The sequence below is a fragment of the Hetaerina americana genome, unplaced genomic scaffold, assembly GCF_022747635.1.
Source record: "Hetaerina americana unplaced genomic scaffold, ioHetAmer1.1.p SCAF_247, whole genome shotgun sequence".
Taxonomy (NCBI): Eukaryota; Metazoa; Arthropoda; class Insecta; order Odonata; family Calopterygidae; genus Hetaerina; species Hetaerina americana.
This window is the reverse complement of record NW_027286816.1, coordinates 203,218-220,759: the sequence shown is the minus strand read 5'-3', so window position 1 is coordinate 220,759 and position 17,542 is coordinate 203,218. Positions and strand designations below refer to the sequence as shown.

Here is a 17,542-nt window from a genome sequence, read left to right as displayed (position 1 = left end):
TTAAAATGGTCAGCAGTGGTCAACGGCCTTCTCTGCGAAACCCATATAAGGTCAACAAGCAAAGCGAACTCTTCAGTCATCTCATGAGGACAATTTTAGTCGGCAAAACGCACCGTTGTCCTTCAAATAAAAACTCAGTAGTGCTCATTACTCAGCACTAAATCCCGAAAAAAAATCTTTTTTCTGCGTATCTTCATCATCTACTAAATTCACCATTATCATCCCGATTCGATTTCGATCTTAAGTGGCTATTCTCTGTCCTCTCTTCGTCGTGCGCCAGCCTCTGTCCTCTCCATGTGGTACACTCAACGCGAGATCAGTGGAGACTCGGCTCTCTTCGTTTCTGTCCGCCTCGCTTTTGTCAGCCGAAGGCCAACGTTGATTTTCCCAGAGGCTATTGGCGGACGTAATCTACGCCAAGATCCACACATTACGCTTTTGGTTTTGATTATTTTCGTCTCCTATAAAAATAGATGCTGATTGTGTTCTGATTCTGTAAATAGGAGGTCGGGAAAAGATGTTGACCGTGCAAAAATTCAGATGGAAGGAGGTGAAAAAAATTTCTAACGAAGGTCTCGCTCTGAGTCTTCGTATGCGGCGCGGTTCGTCTAGACATAAATAACAATTGTCCTGCTCTGAATAGTTTTACAATGCCCTAACGCTGAGCGGGGCGCAGACCGAGCGTGCGAGACGCGGACGTTTTGGCGTGGATTGATACCCTCTCGTACCTTCCTCATGGATTTGTGATGTTCACCTTGCAAGGGAAATTGAGTGAAAGTTTGAAAAGGGTAGCAGGTCTGAGAGTATGCTTGTGGCGACCCCTTCCGCTCTTCTAACTTTCGTCGGATGTCAGTAAGCTTTTTTTTTGTTTATTGATCTCTTAATGAGAGGGCGGATTGCACGTAGCTACTGACGAATCGCCCGCGAATCGGTGAGCGTTCGCAAAGGAGTGCTGTGTCGACGTGTCGACCTTGGTAAGATTTTATTGCCGCGGTGGGTAAAAAAAAACGAATGCAAATGTCGCCACCAGCGAACCTGGTAGCATAATCCAAAGGTGTCAAAACAACGGTAAAAAATGTATTTTAAATCCTAATGTGAGCGCTTGAGGATTCCTTCGCTCTGCGCTCTTCCAGAATTTTGCAGTATTAGCGCGTATATTTTTTTTTTAATTTTCTAGACCCCTGCCTCGGAAAGCGAAATGTTTGCATTGCCTTCCTTAATTGTGAATGAGGATTTGAATTCTGAACGTATCTTCTTCCAGGCAATGATGGTGTTTGGTACTCGGCCCAGTCATCATTTTTTTGAGTTTCCGTGATCAGTGTTAAGTCTTTCTAGAACTGGTCTGGTTGTACCGCCAGGGATTTTTTTATAAGGTGGAAGTAGTCTGCTTTTAAGTCCCACGCACGGGTCTTTCATATCTCGGCGACGGCCGTTTGGACCGATTGAAATTCTCTCTCTCTCGTACGTGGTGCTCATAGTAGAGAATAGCTACGTCCGGAAAATCAACACTCGGTGGAACATTGGTTGTTCACTATAATGTGCTAGAGTGGTCCATATGTCAACATGTCATATCTTGTGTATTTCGTACTCTAAGCGTTCTTCATCCATGTACACGTATTTTTCCTCCATATAAAAAATGGAAGAGGAAAATGGGAAGAGGTAAAAATAAATTATTTTACCGGATAGGTGGAAACATTGTAATACTAAAGCGTGTTTTTTCGAACCATAAAGACATGGGAATCTTTACGATTATTCCTACCATGTGAATGCGTTAAAAGTAATGAAAAAGTGTTGGGAGAAGTGAAAGAAAAGAGAGCGCTCTTAAGGACATTAGGGCAAAGAAGAGCACAATTAATCGGGCACTTACTAAGGCATAACCAATTCAGTAAGAACATATCTGAAGGAAAAGTTGTAGGGAAGAAACCAAGAGGACATCCCAGAGCTGCTTTCCTCGAGAACATGGAGAATGAGATGGACTTAAGATCATACTCATATGCTAGTCTGAAGGAAGCAGCAGTGAATAGAAAGGTGACGAGTCACTGCCTTTTTAGTGTTAGATGATAATGAAATTTGGTCCAGTTTTGCCTATTTCTTCATCGAGAATTGTTTTAGAATTGGAAACTTTCCATTTTTAATTAATATTATTTACTTATGACCACGATTTCATCTGCTAGTACTGTACTAAGTTTGTAATAGCCTTTTAGTGCTGTAGGTACGTATTAGCGTTTTATTTTACACGGCTCTAGGATTAGTCTCCTTTGTGATTCATGAGTTTCTTTCTTAGTTTCCGCAGTTATCAAGTGGTCTCAATTGCAATTTATGAGATTCTTTTGTGTATGAATAATTCCAAATGACAAGTTTTCTCATCGATCATGTTTACATCTTGCTTGAAAACGTTTTCGGGGATCTTCAAAATCAGGAGGCAAATTCAATGCCAGCGAATTAAAAGATTCTGTTTCTTATTTGTTTTCCGTCATCACACATCCTACTGAATTCTCCGTTACTAGAACTGCGGAGTTCGATTCTAAGAATCTCTCCATACAAGGCCCTTTGATCACTCGAGCTGAATGCTGCGACATATAATCTTTTCATCAGTAGTCTACCGTTTGAAATAGATTTTCGATAGGTACACGGACTAAACACCGCTGCGTTCCAAGTCTCACCAAAAGACACAATCTGACGCCCTCACCTAACAATAAACCCTCCTTCAATTCCACATATTTCCTGCCTTCCTTCATTTCGTCCAACACGTCTTTTCTCTTCCTCCACTTATCTCGCTTGCCCAACATGTTATCCCTTCATAGTCTTCGACGCCATCGCCAATCAAAACGCCCTGCATCCATATTTCTTGCCTCCTTTGCATTTCTCTCAATAATCCTCTCCCATCCCTCACTACGCCTTGTACTTCTTCTGATATTTTCTTTTCCGTCAATTATGCTTCTTCCATTCTCCACATCCATTTCTCAAAAGTTTCATATCTACGTATATCATCTTACCCCAATGATCAAGTTTCCATCTCTCATTTTTCTATCTCTGTCTCATGTTTCTCTTGCATACATAGTAAAATCTTCGGGAACGAATTTGCGAAATCTCAGCCAAGTCAATCCGCAATTTGAATTCGTTCCAGTCACCTTGGAAGCTTCGGTGAGTGGTGGTAGCTTCGGTGAGATTCCTTGGGCCGTATTTTTGTGTTAACTAGGGTCGTGGGCTAACTCACGTACCCACGGTGGCGGGGCAGGTAACGCGAAAGAGTCTATTATGAATTTTACCGACCGTGAGCCCTGGGTCAGGGATTTGGGCTGCAATTCAGTTTCTTTTTACTGCCATGGTTAGAGGGGGAAGTTGGGTTGGTGGGAGAATTTCCACTGGTCACGGGGCCGTGTAATAGAGGATGCTTTTATGAGGGAAGGCGACCGAGAGCGAAGGCCATTTGTGTTACTACATCTGTGGGTAAGTTGGTGAAGATAGGATGTTTTGGGAATGGGGTTAGGGTGGAAAGAAACCCGGCGTTGGCTTTAGCCTTCTCTCAACGAAAGACGCCTAGGGGTCCACAGTTTAACCTCTCATCCGACGGACGGAATTTGGAAGTGTTCTCCCCATGTCACCCAAGTAGGGATCGGGACACCACTAAAAAACTCGGCCACCGCCAGGATTCAAACCCAGGCTCTCGGAGTTGAAAGCAAGGACGAGGGAAAGAGGGCAGGTCGGTGGCTTTTTTCAAGATTTCCTTTCATCGGAAGGTATCACGTACGTGTTGTAAGGGGATGGCGCGTAGTCCGGATGTTGAGTAGCTGGAACACGGAGACGTGGCAACCGTGCTGAAAGGGTTGTCATGGTAGCGCCGCCGAAAAATGGGGAAGGAACCCGGTCCCTTCACGAGGGCGTCCGCAACCGCAGTGTAACCGACGGGTATGGCCCCCCTTCGCCCTCACTCTTCCCGTGCCGCGTGTCTCTAGTGGCACCCAGCTCCACGCGCTACCTTATTCCTCCCACCTTTCACTCTTCCGTGGGACCCACCCCCTTCCTCCCCACCTCACCCACTCTCCACGAACTGCTTCCCCTCCGTTCCCTCTCCCCCTGCCCTCTTCTGGTCTTCGGCCCCGCTTCTCTCTCTCTCTCTATCCACATCCCCATACTCCGGATTAGTCCTCCGCTCGCTACGTGTCGCGGCAGGACGTGTTGTATCGCCCGCCTCCACAAAGAAGCATCGCTAGCTTCCTTGTATTCCATCTTTACTATTTACCTCTTCCTTCCCCCTTCTATTTTTTCAGTTTCTTTTACTTCTTTCCGTTTATTCTACTAATCCGTCCGTCTATTATATTCTCCCTTCCCCCTTTTATTATTTTAGTTTCTTTTACTTCCGTTTATTCCCCCCTCTCTTGCTGATTCGTTCGGAGTTGACCCTCGAAAAGTTTTTAAAAGTCTCGACGCGACACCTCATCATCGTCCGCTCTCTTGCGTGTGGAGTTTTTATCCTGTGCGAGGCTCGGGTGTTCACTCGCTTCTCCTTAAGTCTTGAAGCTGGCAGTTCTTGAGGATACGTCCTGCCCAAGGAAAGTCCCGTCGCCCTCCTCTTGGCTGTTGTGTCCACCTCACCCTCCCTCACTCCCAATCGGAGTTTCGCCACTCGCGTTCTCTCGTTCAGCGTGTTCCACTGCCCCGTCATGAGGCTCCAGGCGGCGGAGAGTTTGCGGAAGTTCGTCTTCGGGCACTCTTCGAAGGAGGACGTGGAAATAGTCGTCTGGAATGTGAGTAGGGGATCCCCGAGGCGCACGTATCATGAGCGCTGCTGACTGTTATGTGTTGTCGCGGACCGTTTTTTTTTTCGCCGCTCCCTCCCGTTCCGAAATTGAGGCCCCTCCATGTGTCGTTGTTTTTTCGCGATGTGTTTCCCAAACTTCTGTCGTTCGTGCTTCGGCGGCTTTTTTGCCAGATCCTCATTCCGTGTGACAAGTCAACTTAACTTTATCATTGCCGACTTTTGTCACTTACATTTGTTTGTTGTCAAATAGATGACTCTATCTAAGCATAGAAACGTTCGTCGGCGTAGCACCCAGAGTAATATCGCAGTCGTGGGAACACTTATTGCTTGGAAGCCATCGACTGGCGCGTAACAGCGTGCCGACGCATTTTAACAAGGCACCGAGAATTGTTATTGTTGTTTTTTCCGACAGGTGAAGATTTTCTAGAAATCTGTTCGTGAAATTTGTGTATCTATCGTCTTCATTATGTCAGGAAGGGGGAGTTTTTACGATACCTTACGTGACCCCCAGCGGGTGCGATTTTTTTCAAAGCAAGCCACTAGACAGTTCTCTGTTTTGGGTGTGTTGTTTTACGGCACATCCGAGCGTTAGGAATGTCTTCGCTGCCCTCCGCGTTAATTGGCCAGGTTCCAATGTTCCGCTGCTGGATTATTCCGGTTCGTCCGTTGTGCCTCCAGCTGGTTCGAAAACGCGACGGTCTCGTGGGGCCTGCATTTTTCGTTGCTTTATGTGTAATTAATTTACTTTAATCACGTTAATGGCGAGATGAGACTGAAAACGCGATCGAAGAAGCTTCCGCGCGTTCATGAGACTAATATTTTCGCATGAGAGATATATTTTGATAGATCAAATTTGTGCTGGTATTTTAGGAGAAAATTTTATATTTATGTTTGTTTTAGCTAATTATTTCGTTCTAACGTGCCAATGGGGCTACTACTAGTACTAATCACCTAATAATTATTGCAGTGACACTTATTATTTTAAAATCTGATCTTTTTTCCATTGATTAAAAAACTAAGAGTTCGATTAACTCCTGTTGGTTGTTATCTCATTTCCGCAAATGTAGAGTAAGGCATGCGTTACTCTATATTCAAAGGCCCAATTTTGCTCATTATTCTACTTGTCTCGTCCAAAATACGGAACAATTGATTTGCTTTTTCGTATTAACTTATCATTTGGTCCGCGTTGTTTTAATGTATAGCCTTTTAATATTTCTCATGTTTTGGGTTTGTCGATCTGGGTTAACAAACCGACTTTAGATTTATCAGCTGTTTATGTTTTTTTATGCCGATTTCCGCTGTCGTCTTCTGAGTACAAGATCATGTTTGGGAAGGTTCGATAGTTTCGGAGTGGGGGTGTTGTCTGCAGGGACGTCATAACTCCGGTTTTTGTTCCGTTATGGTATATCGGTTTTTTTTGGGTCAGGTCCTATTGCTATAGAGTATATTTTTCTCGGATTCGTAAATATGCGAAAGTGTTTATCGGACTTTTTGATTTCTCGTTATTTAATGAAGGAGCAGATACATGAGTTTTATATTTTATAGGAGTTCCGCTAATATTGTAAAATAAAAGACGGCGAAGCGGAGCACTAAACCATCGCGCTATGTTATTGCCATTCCCGAAGAATGTATTGTTTGGATACCTGGCTGGGTCGCGTACATAGTAAACTTGAAAAAAACCTACGCAAATAATTTCTGTGACTTATTTATATATGTGGATTTTAAAAGTTCACTAAAAAAAATAATAATTCGTATATCATCAGGAAGAGAAAAAAGACCATCGGTTGAAGGAGTGGAAAAACAGGAAGTCGGGAGTGAAAAAAAAGTCGATAACAGAATTCGTGGCAACACGGAAAAGAGATATGAGTGGAATCTCACTGGTTGGAACGGCACAATTTTAGGAGAAGGCATCTAGTTCTTTGTCAATATTTAGCTGCATGCCAGTGTTACCTTTCGTTTCAATAAAGGTTTAGGAGACACAGAATTTATATAACGATAAGCCTGATGATAACTAAATTTTGGTGGCAACGTAGAGTTCGTGTGGAGCATTCATATGATTTAAATGTCTTATGTTTGTGGAAATTTCTGTTAAACTTGTGTTATAATCTGAGGAAAGCAACTGTTCAAAGATCGTAATTTCCTTCTATCTGTGCAGGGCTTCGTTTTTGAAAATAATATTAATTAGTTAGAATAATTTTTATTAAGTGGCGATTGCTTGTGTTAGATTAGGAAAGAAAATTCAATATAGAACCATTTTCTAATAATGCAAAATATTTTCTATCGCCGAAGATTTGATAGATGTATTATTCAATTATAATGATGCAGATGAATATTCAAATCATCAAATGTTGACATTTTTTGATGAAATTAAAAAGTTTTTACAGTAATTTACTTTTAAAAACTATTCAACATTATGTTAGCATTAAAATTCATGTAAATATCAGACCAGTGTTGCTGTTAGTTTATGATTCTTTGAAATTGAATTATGGTGTTTTTCATGTTGAAGGATGAGGGATAGAAGCTAATTATTGAGAAAAACACGAACTAGTTCAGATAGTATTATTTGTTTTCAATTTGTTTTATTCATTAAACAATGTTCTTATAATGTTCAAACTTTTAATTCAACCATAAACGCAGCTATAAATCCAAAGGTCATTTTGATAGGTGATGGCCCTGACCAAGCCCAAAGGTGTGTGAAATCCTAACATCAGGGTAGATCCCTTCCCTGTGCCGGCCATGGTTTCCCAGGAAGTTAGTTGCCCAAAAACTCACACAGCTTGGGAGAAGCTGAGGAAGCCCAGAGGCGTGCCTAGGAATTGAAGCTGGACCCTCCAGTCAGTAGTCCAATTCTCTACCCCTAGAATACCACGTCGCAGAAATTTGTAACTTCCAAATATTTTAAAATACCATAATATTACATTTACCAGAAACTTTGGTATTGGTTATGAACACTTTGATGCTTACATACAGGCATTTAGAATTACTAAATTGTAATAGAAACATAGTATTTTACTTCCAGGTCTAGGTTAAATGAGCATTCAACTAAGTAGTGGTTTCAAATGTTATCTTTCCCATCATTTCTAAAACCTTTCTTCTGTGTCAATGATTGGACATAGCACCATCAACTTTCAGGCCTGAGCGGAAAAGTGGAGACCCGTAAAAAAATATTTCAATATTTGAATGTTTTTTTCTGTTTTCAGGAAGAAGAATACAAAAAGAAAGGGCGGGAAGCATTGCGGGATGCGTGGCGTCTTGTGAACTCGGATGGGTGGCGGCTGGAAAAGAAAGGGAGTGATGATAAGGAAGGTGGAGATGCTTTGGATGAAGTTTGCAGCATGCACCTTAGCTCACCCAAGGGAAAGAAAATATATAGGCTTAAAGTAAGGGTCTTCTCAAGAGTTTCCTTAAGCTTAGTTTTCCCTAGGTCTTTGAGGTGAATTAATGTAACTTTTTGGAGTCCTATGGATAACATCTTGTTGGCATGTGAAAATAATCTCTTTTGGGATTTATTACAGGATAATATGATCTCCTTGCTATGTTTAACAATTCTTATGGCTAATACTGGTTCATTTGACACGTTTTGAAGGTGTAAAATTTATGAAAAATTATTGAAATTATTTTACCAAACGCTTAATGATCATGTTCTAATCTTGAAGTATTTTCCTCTTCTTCTGCAAATTAAGAATCAAAGAGAGGTTATTATCCCCTTCTTGCCTTTCTGGCCTGTGTATTTTCTCTGTTATATCATAAAGAATAGAACAAATTAATTAGGCATGGGTTCAAGTTCTTGTCATTTGAAATGAGAATTTCCTGCTGAATTAATTTGCACTTGTGTAATCAGCATACATTTTTGTTTCAAATGGTGATAATGGTGATGTTTGTCAGTGGTGGGAAATAACATTATCAATTTATTGACATGTTTTCTTGACACCCAACGCATATCAAGAAATTGATAACATTATCAATTTCTTGACATAGTTTCTTGACACCCAATTCATGTCAAGAAATTCACCATCCTCATGTAATAATAATTCATTATCAAATAACTATAGACCTGGGCATTGATGAATCCTTGAGTTACACTTAACATGAATTAATTAATGTATTATACGCTATTGGAAAAAAAGTTTATGCATCTTTAAATTCACTCCCAGGATCCCCAATGGTCTTCCTCAGCTTTATTCCTTCAGTTATGATTGATGCTATCATTGTTAAACTTAGTCCCTGAGAATATGCCATATTTATTTATCGCTCATCAAAAACATGACTCTTAACTATGGATTGTGGTGTTTGTAAGATTCGGGAAACTGGAGATTAGGAGTTAATTTTTTCATTTTAGTTGTGTATTATAAACCATTTTAATAATGTTCCATATTTACAGGGGCGGGTGGAATTGCCTCCAAAGTTTCTTCTAAATGAACTCTTCTTTCGAATTGACAATGTCCCTAATTGGAACCCTACCTTGATCGAGTCCTACAGAATACAGGTAAGTGAATTGAGCATTAATTATCAGAGTACTGAATGACAAGTCTTAAAAGCTACTTTGCATGAAGGTGAATAAAAATAATTCGATTTACCTTTTTTGTTTGTTTTGCAAAATATGAGCCCTATTACACTTGAAAATGAAAAAAAGATAAATAATATCATTATGATCCGCATGAGTATAAACAAAAATTAGGGAAAATAATGGAACTTTTTCTGATATAATTGCAATGAATATACAATTGGACCTCATGATACAAGCATGATCTGATCCAATATCTTTCTCATAAAGCGAAATGCTAATTTAGTGAAACAACTCTTTGCATATAAATTAATGTCAAATACAATAATGCATTCCAAGCTGAAAAAAATTAATAATGTTCAAGGTTTATTCAAAGAATATTATGTATACACTGTTTAGGATCATGGATCACATTCTCCTTTTCTTCTGTTGTGGAATGAAGCAACCGGGAATGCAAACTCGATTTGTAATGGCAAAAAGTAATCATAATTAATTATTTATGATACGTACCTAATTACTTTTTACTTGAAAGCTCTCTAGAGACATTTGTTTTTGCCGATACTTCAAAATTAGGTAAAAATGCAGCTGAGAATTATAATTAAATACATTTATGGCTTACATACATCATCGCTGCCTTATTAGGGCGATGCCTCAAATGCATGGTACGATGCAAAAGTTTCCTGTGACCTCCACATCACATTTAGCCAGCTATTTTGGACTTAAAACTTCTTGAAGGCTCATGGAGTTTGTAAAGGATAAACAAGCTAGGGTTTGATTTTTAAATCGCTGCTTGCCTTTGAGCAAAATAGCAGCGTGAGATGACCTTCCATTGCCTTGTCGTCGGGCAATGCATTCTCTTCAACTGTTACGTGTAGAAATGTAGGTTTTGCTTTGGCATCTTCTCCCTGAAGAGAACTGTCTTGTCACAATTGAAAACATATTGTGGTAGGTAACCCTCAGAATTCACGAGCTTTTTTTTTAAGTTATCAATGAAGTTCTCTGTGGGGATCGGGATGGTGCGGTGGCTAACTTACAGGCTTCCCACTGAGAGGACCTGGGTTCAAATCCTGGAGGCAACGAATATTTTTCACTGGTATCCTAATCCCTACTTGAGGTCCTTTGTGGAGAGCACTTTGAGTGAGCTTGATGTCCGTCAGATGGGATGTTTAACTGCAGACCCCTTGACGCCTTTCGACAAGAGTAGGCTAAAGCCAATGCCGGTTTTCTGTCCACCCTTCTTTTCCCATCCATCCCTAATGGTGCAAATGACCTCAGCTGTCGGTCGCCTCCCCAAAATAAATACAACCACGGTGTCTGCTCTGATTTTTTATTTTTATTCTCTAATGGCTTTCTTCTTATGGATTTTTCTTCAGGGTCAATTTTAAAACTATGCACAAAATATTATTTAACTTTGTGAAAAAAATTTCTAATATCTTTGAACTCAAGTTTGGAAAAATTTGTGATCACTATCTATGCTTAAATACTAGTGGTACAAATGCTAGAGATAAAATGCAGTAGCAGGCATGCAATCAATCCAGGAATTCCTTTCTCTTAGTTATGGGAAAAGTCACTCATTAAGCAAGTCATTTTAGGGACCTATATTTTTGCTCATTATGCAAATTACCGGCTGTGCAAGGTGCCTGTTAAGCAAGGCTCCACTGTAATAGAAATTATGTTGTCTTCTGGCTCTCATGCTTGATTAAATGATAAGATAATCAGTTATGTCTGACTCTATAGGAAAATATACTGTTAATATGTTAGTGGGTTAATTTAGTTTTTGTTTAACTGTTGTGGTTGCATTAATAACTTATCATGCATCCATAAAAATTAGTACAAAAACATAATGCACTAATGCCTACTGTTACTGTGCTCCAAGAGGATGAATTTTTACATTTAAATTATGTAGGAATTTGTGGACTGGAGGCAGACTGAATTTTAGAGTTGGTGAATAATGGTTGGCATTTCATAATTCAAGATATTGCTCACCTCTCTTCTTATGAATGGTTGTTTTTATCCAAAATAAATGACAGATGTTTTTAATGTACAGCTATACCACAATTTTACTCCATCATGTGCCAAATTATTAGTTGCAGCTTCCTCATATCATTGGGAAGTTGCGACTCTTTGAACTATTACATACTGCCCAAGAATATAAAGGATTGAATTTTTTGTCGATTGGCATAGATTGATTGACGTTTATTGGTTCCTAAAAAATATATTTGGGACATGATATTGCCATTGGGCATTGTTCGGAAAAATTAAATTAATCTCCAAACATAAATAACAAAAGCAGTATAAATTGTTGAGTTTTCACATAATTACACAATGGTAGTTTTAGATATTGTAGATGAAAGAAACTAAAAAGGTTTTATTGCATTTTATTTATAATATGTTTATTTTTTATTTTTAATATCTGTTGATCTGAGTTTTACTGATGTTTTGAAAAAGATAGTTTTATTTGCATTAATGCATTATACATTTTGCATCAAAATAAGCTGCAGCTTCATAAGATGAAACAATTTTGTTTTTTCTTTGAAAATTTTATCAATGCTTTGTACGTGTAGTATGCATGCAATGTAATGTAATTCATGTGCAGACATGCTTCTCACGCACTTAGGAGGCGGTTTCTTCATGCCCTGTACCTCTAGTAGATTTGTTAATGATGGTTCAACTTCTGCATTAGTCATTTATGATTCATGGTGCAGTTTAAGTATTCCTGAGGCATCAGTCTAAAGTTTTTCTGCCCCGTCAACTGAATTTATGTTTCATACATATAAAGCTTACTAGACTTCTTCAGTGATAGACTTCTTCTGATGGAATAGCAGCAGCTTCTGGAATATTATCTCTTTTCCGAGCCTCTTAGATTAGCTCGCCAAGTACTGATACAATTTCATCCATTGTATTGAATTTCTTGACAAATGCTATTTGGTAATAACATGATACTTATACTTATGTTTCAATTTTTGATGAAAAACAATAATGATAACTGTATTTTAAAGTGGTCAGTAAATCCTTTCCTTTGATTACATCAATAATTGAAATTCACAATTATGTACAGTATATAGTTTGAGAGATGAAATGCTGTGATTGATATCACCTTAGCAAAGTGTGGACTGCACCGAAAAAGTTATAACTGAAAGACACAATATGTTGACTCCACCCTCAGACAATATGAGGGTGGTCTGAAAAGTTTCCGGCCTCAAAAATTTCAGAAAATTTTAGAAAAAATGTCTTGTATCTTTGTTAGGTTGGAAACTTTTCAGACCACCCATGTACTTCAGGATTAAAAGAATAATGCAACAAAAGGGGTAGATGACAAAACAAGCAATAATGTGTTGGGAATTAAACCCTGCATTAAGTATTTGATAAAATGCTTCATTATTCCATTAGTTAATTTTTAAACTGTGAATCCTTAATTGTTTGAAAATGAGAAAATCACCCATCTAGTATGGGAAAATGCCACTCTTAAACATGGAAACATTTTATTTTAGTCTTTACCTTTATTTTAACTGTGAATTTCTCTTCTCCTTTTTATTTAATGATATAAGGTATAATTAGTAGCTCTCTCTTATCCGTAAGTCTATAAAGCCGTTTTTTCACCATTCCTCATTGCTCAAAGGCATATAATGAAGACTGATATGATTAATTGAGATTTGGTTTCATTCCCTTGAGTTTTTCATGTCTCTCTTTGCTCTCATCTCAGTTGTAATTCATAATATCGCACATTTGCAGTATTCACGTATTGCATGGTACCTGTTGTCTCTAAGTAAGTAGTAAATAGTAATGATGACATTCCAAATTTATTTCTAAATGTGTGACAATTTTTTTATAAATTGGGTATTATATTTGTCAAAGCATTAAGTCAGTGTGGACGTAGTTATTTTTTTAAGAAAATTATTTATATAATTATATTGGACTGAACTAGGTGTGTGATACATTAGATATACTCATAATTAAGAGTATAGAGTGCGGATTCATTAAAAATATTGAAACCTGTTAGAGGTTAGGGATGTATTTCATTTGTTGCTTTTGTTTGATTCTTTGTAGGCAGTGGATGACCACACAGATATAAGCTATCAAGTTACAGCTGAAGGAGGTGGTGGAATAGTGTCTAGTAGGGATTTTGTCAATTTGAGACATTGGGACGTAGTGGAAGGTTCCTATGTAAGTGCTGGTCTCTCTATCACCCACCCAGACAAGCCACCTCAAAAGAAGTATGTCAGGTGAGAAATTTATATTTAGGAATAATATGGTGTAGGATTTAAGATTTGTCAAACTTTCAAATTAAATAACTCAATATTTTCCTGTTACAATGCTTCATACAGGTATATATTGTAATTTCATGTTTTGGACAGAAATGAGGTGCGATTGATAATACATATTTGTTATTACAAACCTTGATATACTGGGAAAATGTTTTGTTATTATAAATATGGAAAATATAAAAGGAATTTTAAGTTTGGATCAAGCAGATTCCTTTACTGAGAGACCATTCAATTCAAGGGACCAAAAATGATCAACTTCATGATGTCCAAAAATGCAATGTAAAGATATACGATATTTCCCTACTCTATTACAATTGTCTGGAAAGTAATGAGACATTGGTGAACATTTTTTTTGTTGAAGATATGCTCTCATACGAGGGAAATCCCAAAAGTGCCCAACCCAACAAAGAAAACAAAAATTTTGAAAAATGTATTTATTTTTCAACTTAATCTCCTTTCAGCTCTATGAACTTTTCCCAGAGGTGTTCAATAAGTTCTATACCATTTTTGTAATGAGAACTGTCTTGCTCCTCAAAACAGCCATTAACTGCCGACATCACTTCTTCACAGTTGGAAAATCTTTGACCAACTATCCATTTTTTCAAGTTTGCGAACAGAAAATAATCCGAGGGGGCTAAACCTGGCAAATGGGGTGTATGAGGTAGCAATTCAAACTTTGAATAATGAAGTTTGGCCATTGCAATAACGGATTTGTGAGCTGGTGGTTTGTCTTGATAAAACAACACTTTCTTCTTAGCCAAATGCGGTCACTTTTGCTTGATATTTTTGCTCAGTCGTTGCAATAAGTTTGCACAATACTCGCCGTTGATAATTTTTCCTTTTTCAAGATAGTCAATGAAAATTAGCCAAGTGCTTCCCAAAAAACCGACGCTATGACTTTGCCTGCAGATGAAACAGTCTTCGCCTTCTTTGGAGCTGGTTCTCCCTTTTGAATTCATTGTTTTGATAGTTCTTTTGTCTCGGGTGTGAAGTAATGGATCCACGTTTCATCCATGGTTATGAAATGGCACAAAATTCTGCTTTGTTGCTGTGAAACTTTGCTAAACACTCAATTGAAACATCTTCACGGCACTGATTTTGCTTGAGTGCAAGCAAACGCGGCACCCATATTGCACGCAGCTTTGTCATGTCCAAATTTTCAGTTAATATTCGTTGTATGGCACTTTTTGAAATGCCTACTATGTCTGCTAGCTCGTGCACTTTCAGTCGTCGATCATATAGTATCACTTTGTGGATTTTCTTCACTGTTTCTGGAGTCGTCACCTCATTTGGTCGACCAATGCGATGCTCGTCTTGATAGCTCATACGGCCTCGTTTAAACTCTGCTAACCTATATTTTACTGTTGTAAACAAAGGGGCAGACTCACCCAGAGTAGAATCCAGTTCAGCTTTTATATTGGTTGGGCTGAGGTCTTTAAAATAAAAGTATTGCATTGCAAAGCAATGACCAATTTTTTCCATTTTCACAAATTCACTGAAAACGTTTGCTATTGATGGCTGCCAAACAAATATTAAACAATGTGGCATCTTCAAACTTGAAGCATATGCTTTATAGATTGCATACTTTCTAGAGCAGTGATATTTTACAAACAATGGCTGCCATCTCTAGGTCAGGCCGGTTACTTATGGGCCCCCATGTTTACTTAATTCTTCAAAATAGCATTCTTGGATGTCAGTATGCAAGTTTCAGCACTTATGCCTGTTTTTGTGGCATGTTAGAAAGTCTTGATCTGAGATCCCTGTTAAAGTTCTCATCATGGCTAATCTACAGTACTGAAATGGTGCTGTCATCCTGATCAAGGTGAATGATCTTTAATGCTGTGAAAAACCCTTGATTCTTCTTAACCTCTCCTCTCTGTCCCCCACCATTCTTTACATATTTTTTAGGTTTGATTGCCCTATTAAATTGCCCTATTAAATTATTGCCCTAATAAATTATGTGTGAATTGAAACTTTGGCCTTTTTGTGTCATCTCAAACCTAGTAAACCAAAAGTAGTTGCCTGAGAATGTTATGGAATGTGGAGCATATTCTGATCCAATTTTTATTCTTTTCAGGGGGGAAAATGGCCCTGGCTGCTGGGCTATGTCGCCAATACCTGGAGAACCTGGATCCTGTACATTCCAGTGGTTACTTGATACAAATTTGAAAGGCTGGCTTACACAATATGTGGTGGATGGTGCTCTTACAGTTGCCATGTTTGATTATATTCGTCATATTCGCCTTTATGCAAAATGGTTAAATTCCTCCCAAGGACCATTATCTTTTACATTGCCAATCGAGAATCAAGATGCCGAAAAAGATGTGGTGGATTCATGACCTTCCATCTAAGGATAGTTCTCATGAATGCAGGCTAGGTACAGCTTTTTTATGTTTAACCATTCCAATGGTATTCTTTCCTTTCTTTTGAGAGAGTAGGAATGGATTTGAAAAATCCAGAATATTCATGTATGAGTATGGTCTCAATACGACATGATTCCTGAGGGTGAGTTACTATCAGTGATAAACATTTATTTTTCTCAGGATGAATAGAATGACTGGACATATTTTAAGGTAAAGATTAATGCTTATTAATTATAAAAGAGTGTTCATGTGGACTTAATTGTTAACTGTGATATTGAAGCCAGCTTTACAAGTGCTGGTTGATGATTTCATGAATGTTTGCATTATCATGTTTTAACTTTTTCATCCGATTCCTGAATTTCTAGTAGTTTTGAATTCAGTGGTCACTGACTTATTCTCTTTTTTCTGCAGCTAGGTATTTTAAGTAAAGTATAAATGGATTTTACCCTATAAAGTACATAAAGTTATAGTTGTGTTAATGGTACCATACTGTGGTTGTTTGTCCATCTATTTCTAGTAAACTGGTCTTTTGTCTAAAAGATGACATTTTGAGAGCATCATTGTAGGCCCAGGTTGACTTGAAAAATTTCCCTATAGTTTTGATATTTATATCGGGATGCCTTAAGTACATACGCCTCTACTGAGAGATAGATTCTTGTTGAAGAACTTATATTCTCCATGGATGATAATTTTCCAAAAACATCATGTAAAAACATTTCAGATGATGTTTTTAGTACTGTTTTTAATGATACGCAAAATTCGTTTTAAAAGTTTTCTCATGGCCAATTGATATATGTAGGAGGATGAAATGAACATGTTATTCATGAAGTGTTTATTTTTTAGCCCTCCATAAAGGTAGAAGATAAGTAATATTTTGTAAGGATTAAAACTGCTGGGGATTGGTGAGGTTTTTTGTTGGTTTTTATGTGACATACGGCATATTTGTATGGTGTGACAACAATTCTCATTGATTTCAAGTTTTCTCATAAAGTTTTTTCATTGGGGTAAAATAATATGTTAATATGATAAATAGGTTCATCCTCTCCACACTTTCAAATTATGCCATGATCTTATGTTTTATTTTATGCAAGTTATCTCATTTAATAGAAAATATGTAAAACTTGTTAAAATATATAAATTATCATGTATTAAGGAGCATCACCTTTCATAATAAAAACTCAAACTTACACCATCAGTTTTATTGCAAACTGTGTTTGGATTAATTATTTAAAATTATCCTTAAGCCTTTTGCCGCTGTGAATGTACCTAGTATGTTCACATGATAGGCTACTGTGAATGTACCATTTCATTCTCCCTTTATTGTGTTGTGGACAAACATTCTCTTTTTCCCTTTTCCACACCCTCATTTCTTTCCCGTGGTAGGAGCATGTTATTCCCTGTTCATTAGTTATTCATAATTTTGTCCCATACTTTCTTGTGATTATTATCTCTTTTCCTTTGAATTCATTCTATAATACCATAAGCCCCTTGTGCCTTGTGTTTGTTGAAATCTATGTTTTGGGTCATTACCTGCTGTATAGTGGGGAGGCATTTCCAAGAATTATGAAAATTTCATTTTCCTAAACTAGCAGCTATAGGCTCACATTCATCTTGAGTAAAATTGATACTCAGTTTTTAGCTCTCTTCA

General features: G+C 38.0%; 1 protein-coding gene across 2 annotated transcripts in view; it reads left to right on the top strand.

The window, feature by feature from the left end:
- Positions 1-17,081, top strand: part of Start1 (Steroidogenic acute regulatory protein-like) — a 53,922-nt gene extending 36,841 nt beyond the window's left edge. For both annotated transcript variants that reach the window (XM_071586712.1, XM_071586713.1), the window contains 4 exons: positions 7,963-8,142; positions 9,144-9,248; positions 13,314-13,489; positions 15,609-17,081. In XM_071586712.1, coding sequence (XP_071442813.1) covers positions 7,963-8,142; positions 9,144-9,248; positions 13,314-13,489; positions 15,609-15,870 — 723 coding nt within the window. In that variant the 3' untranslated portion in view covers positions 15,871-17,081. The remainder of the gene's footprint in view (positions 1-7,962; positions 8,143-9,143; positions 9,249-13,313; positions 13,490-15,608) is intronic.
- Positions 17,082-17,542: the final 461 nt, after the last annotated feature.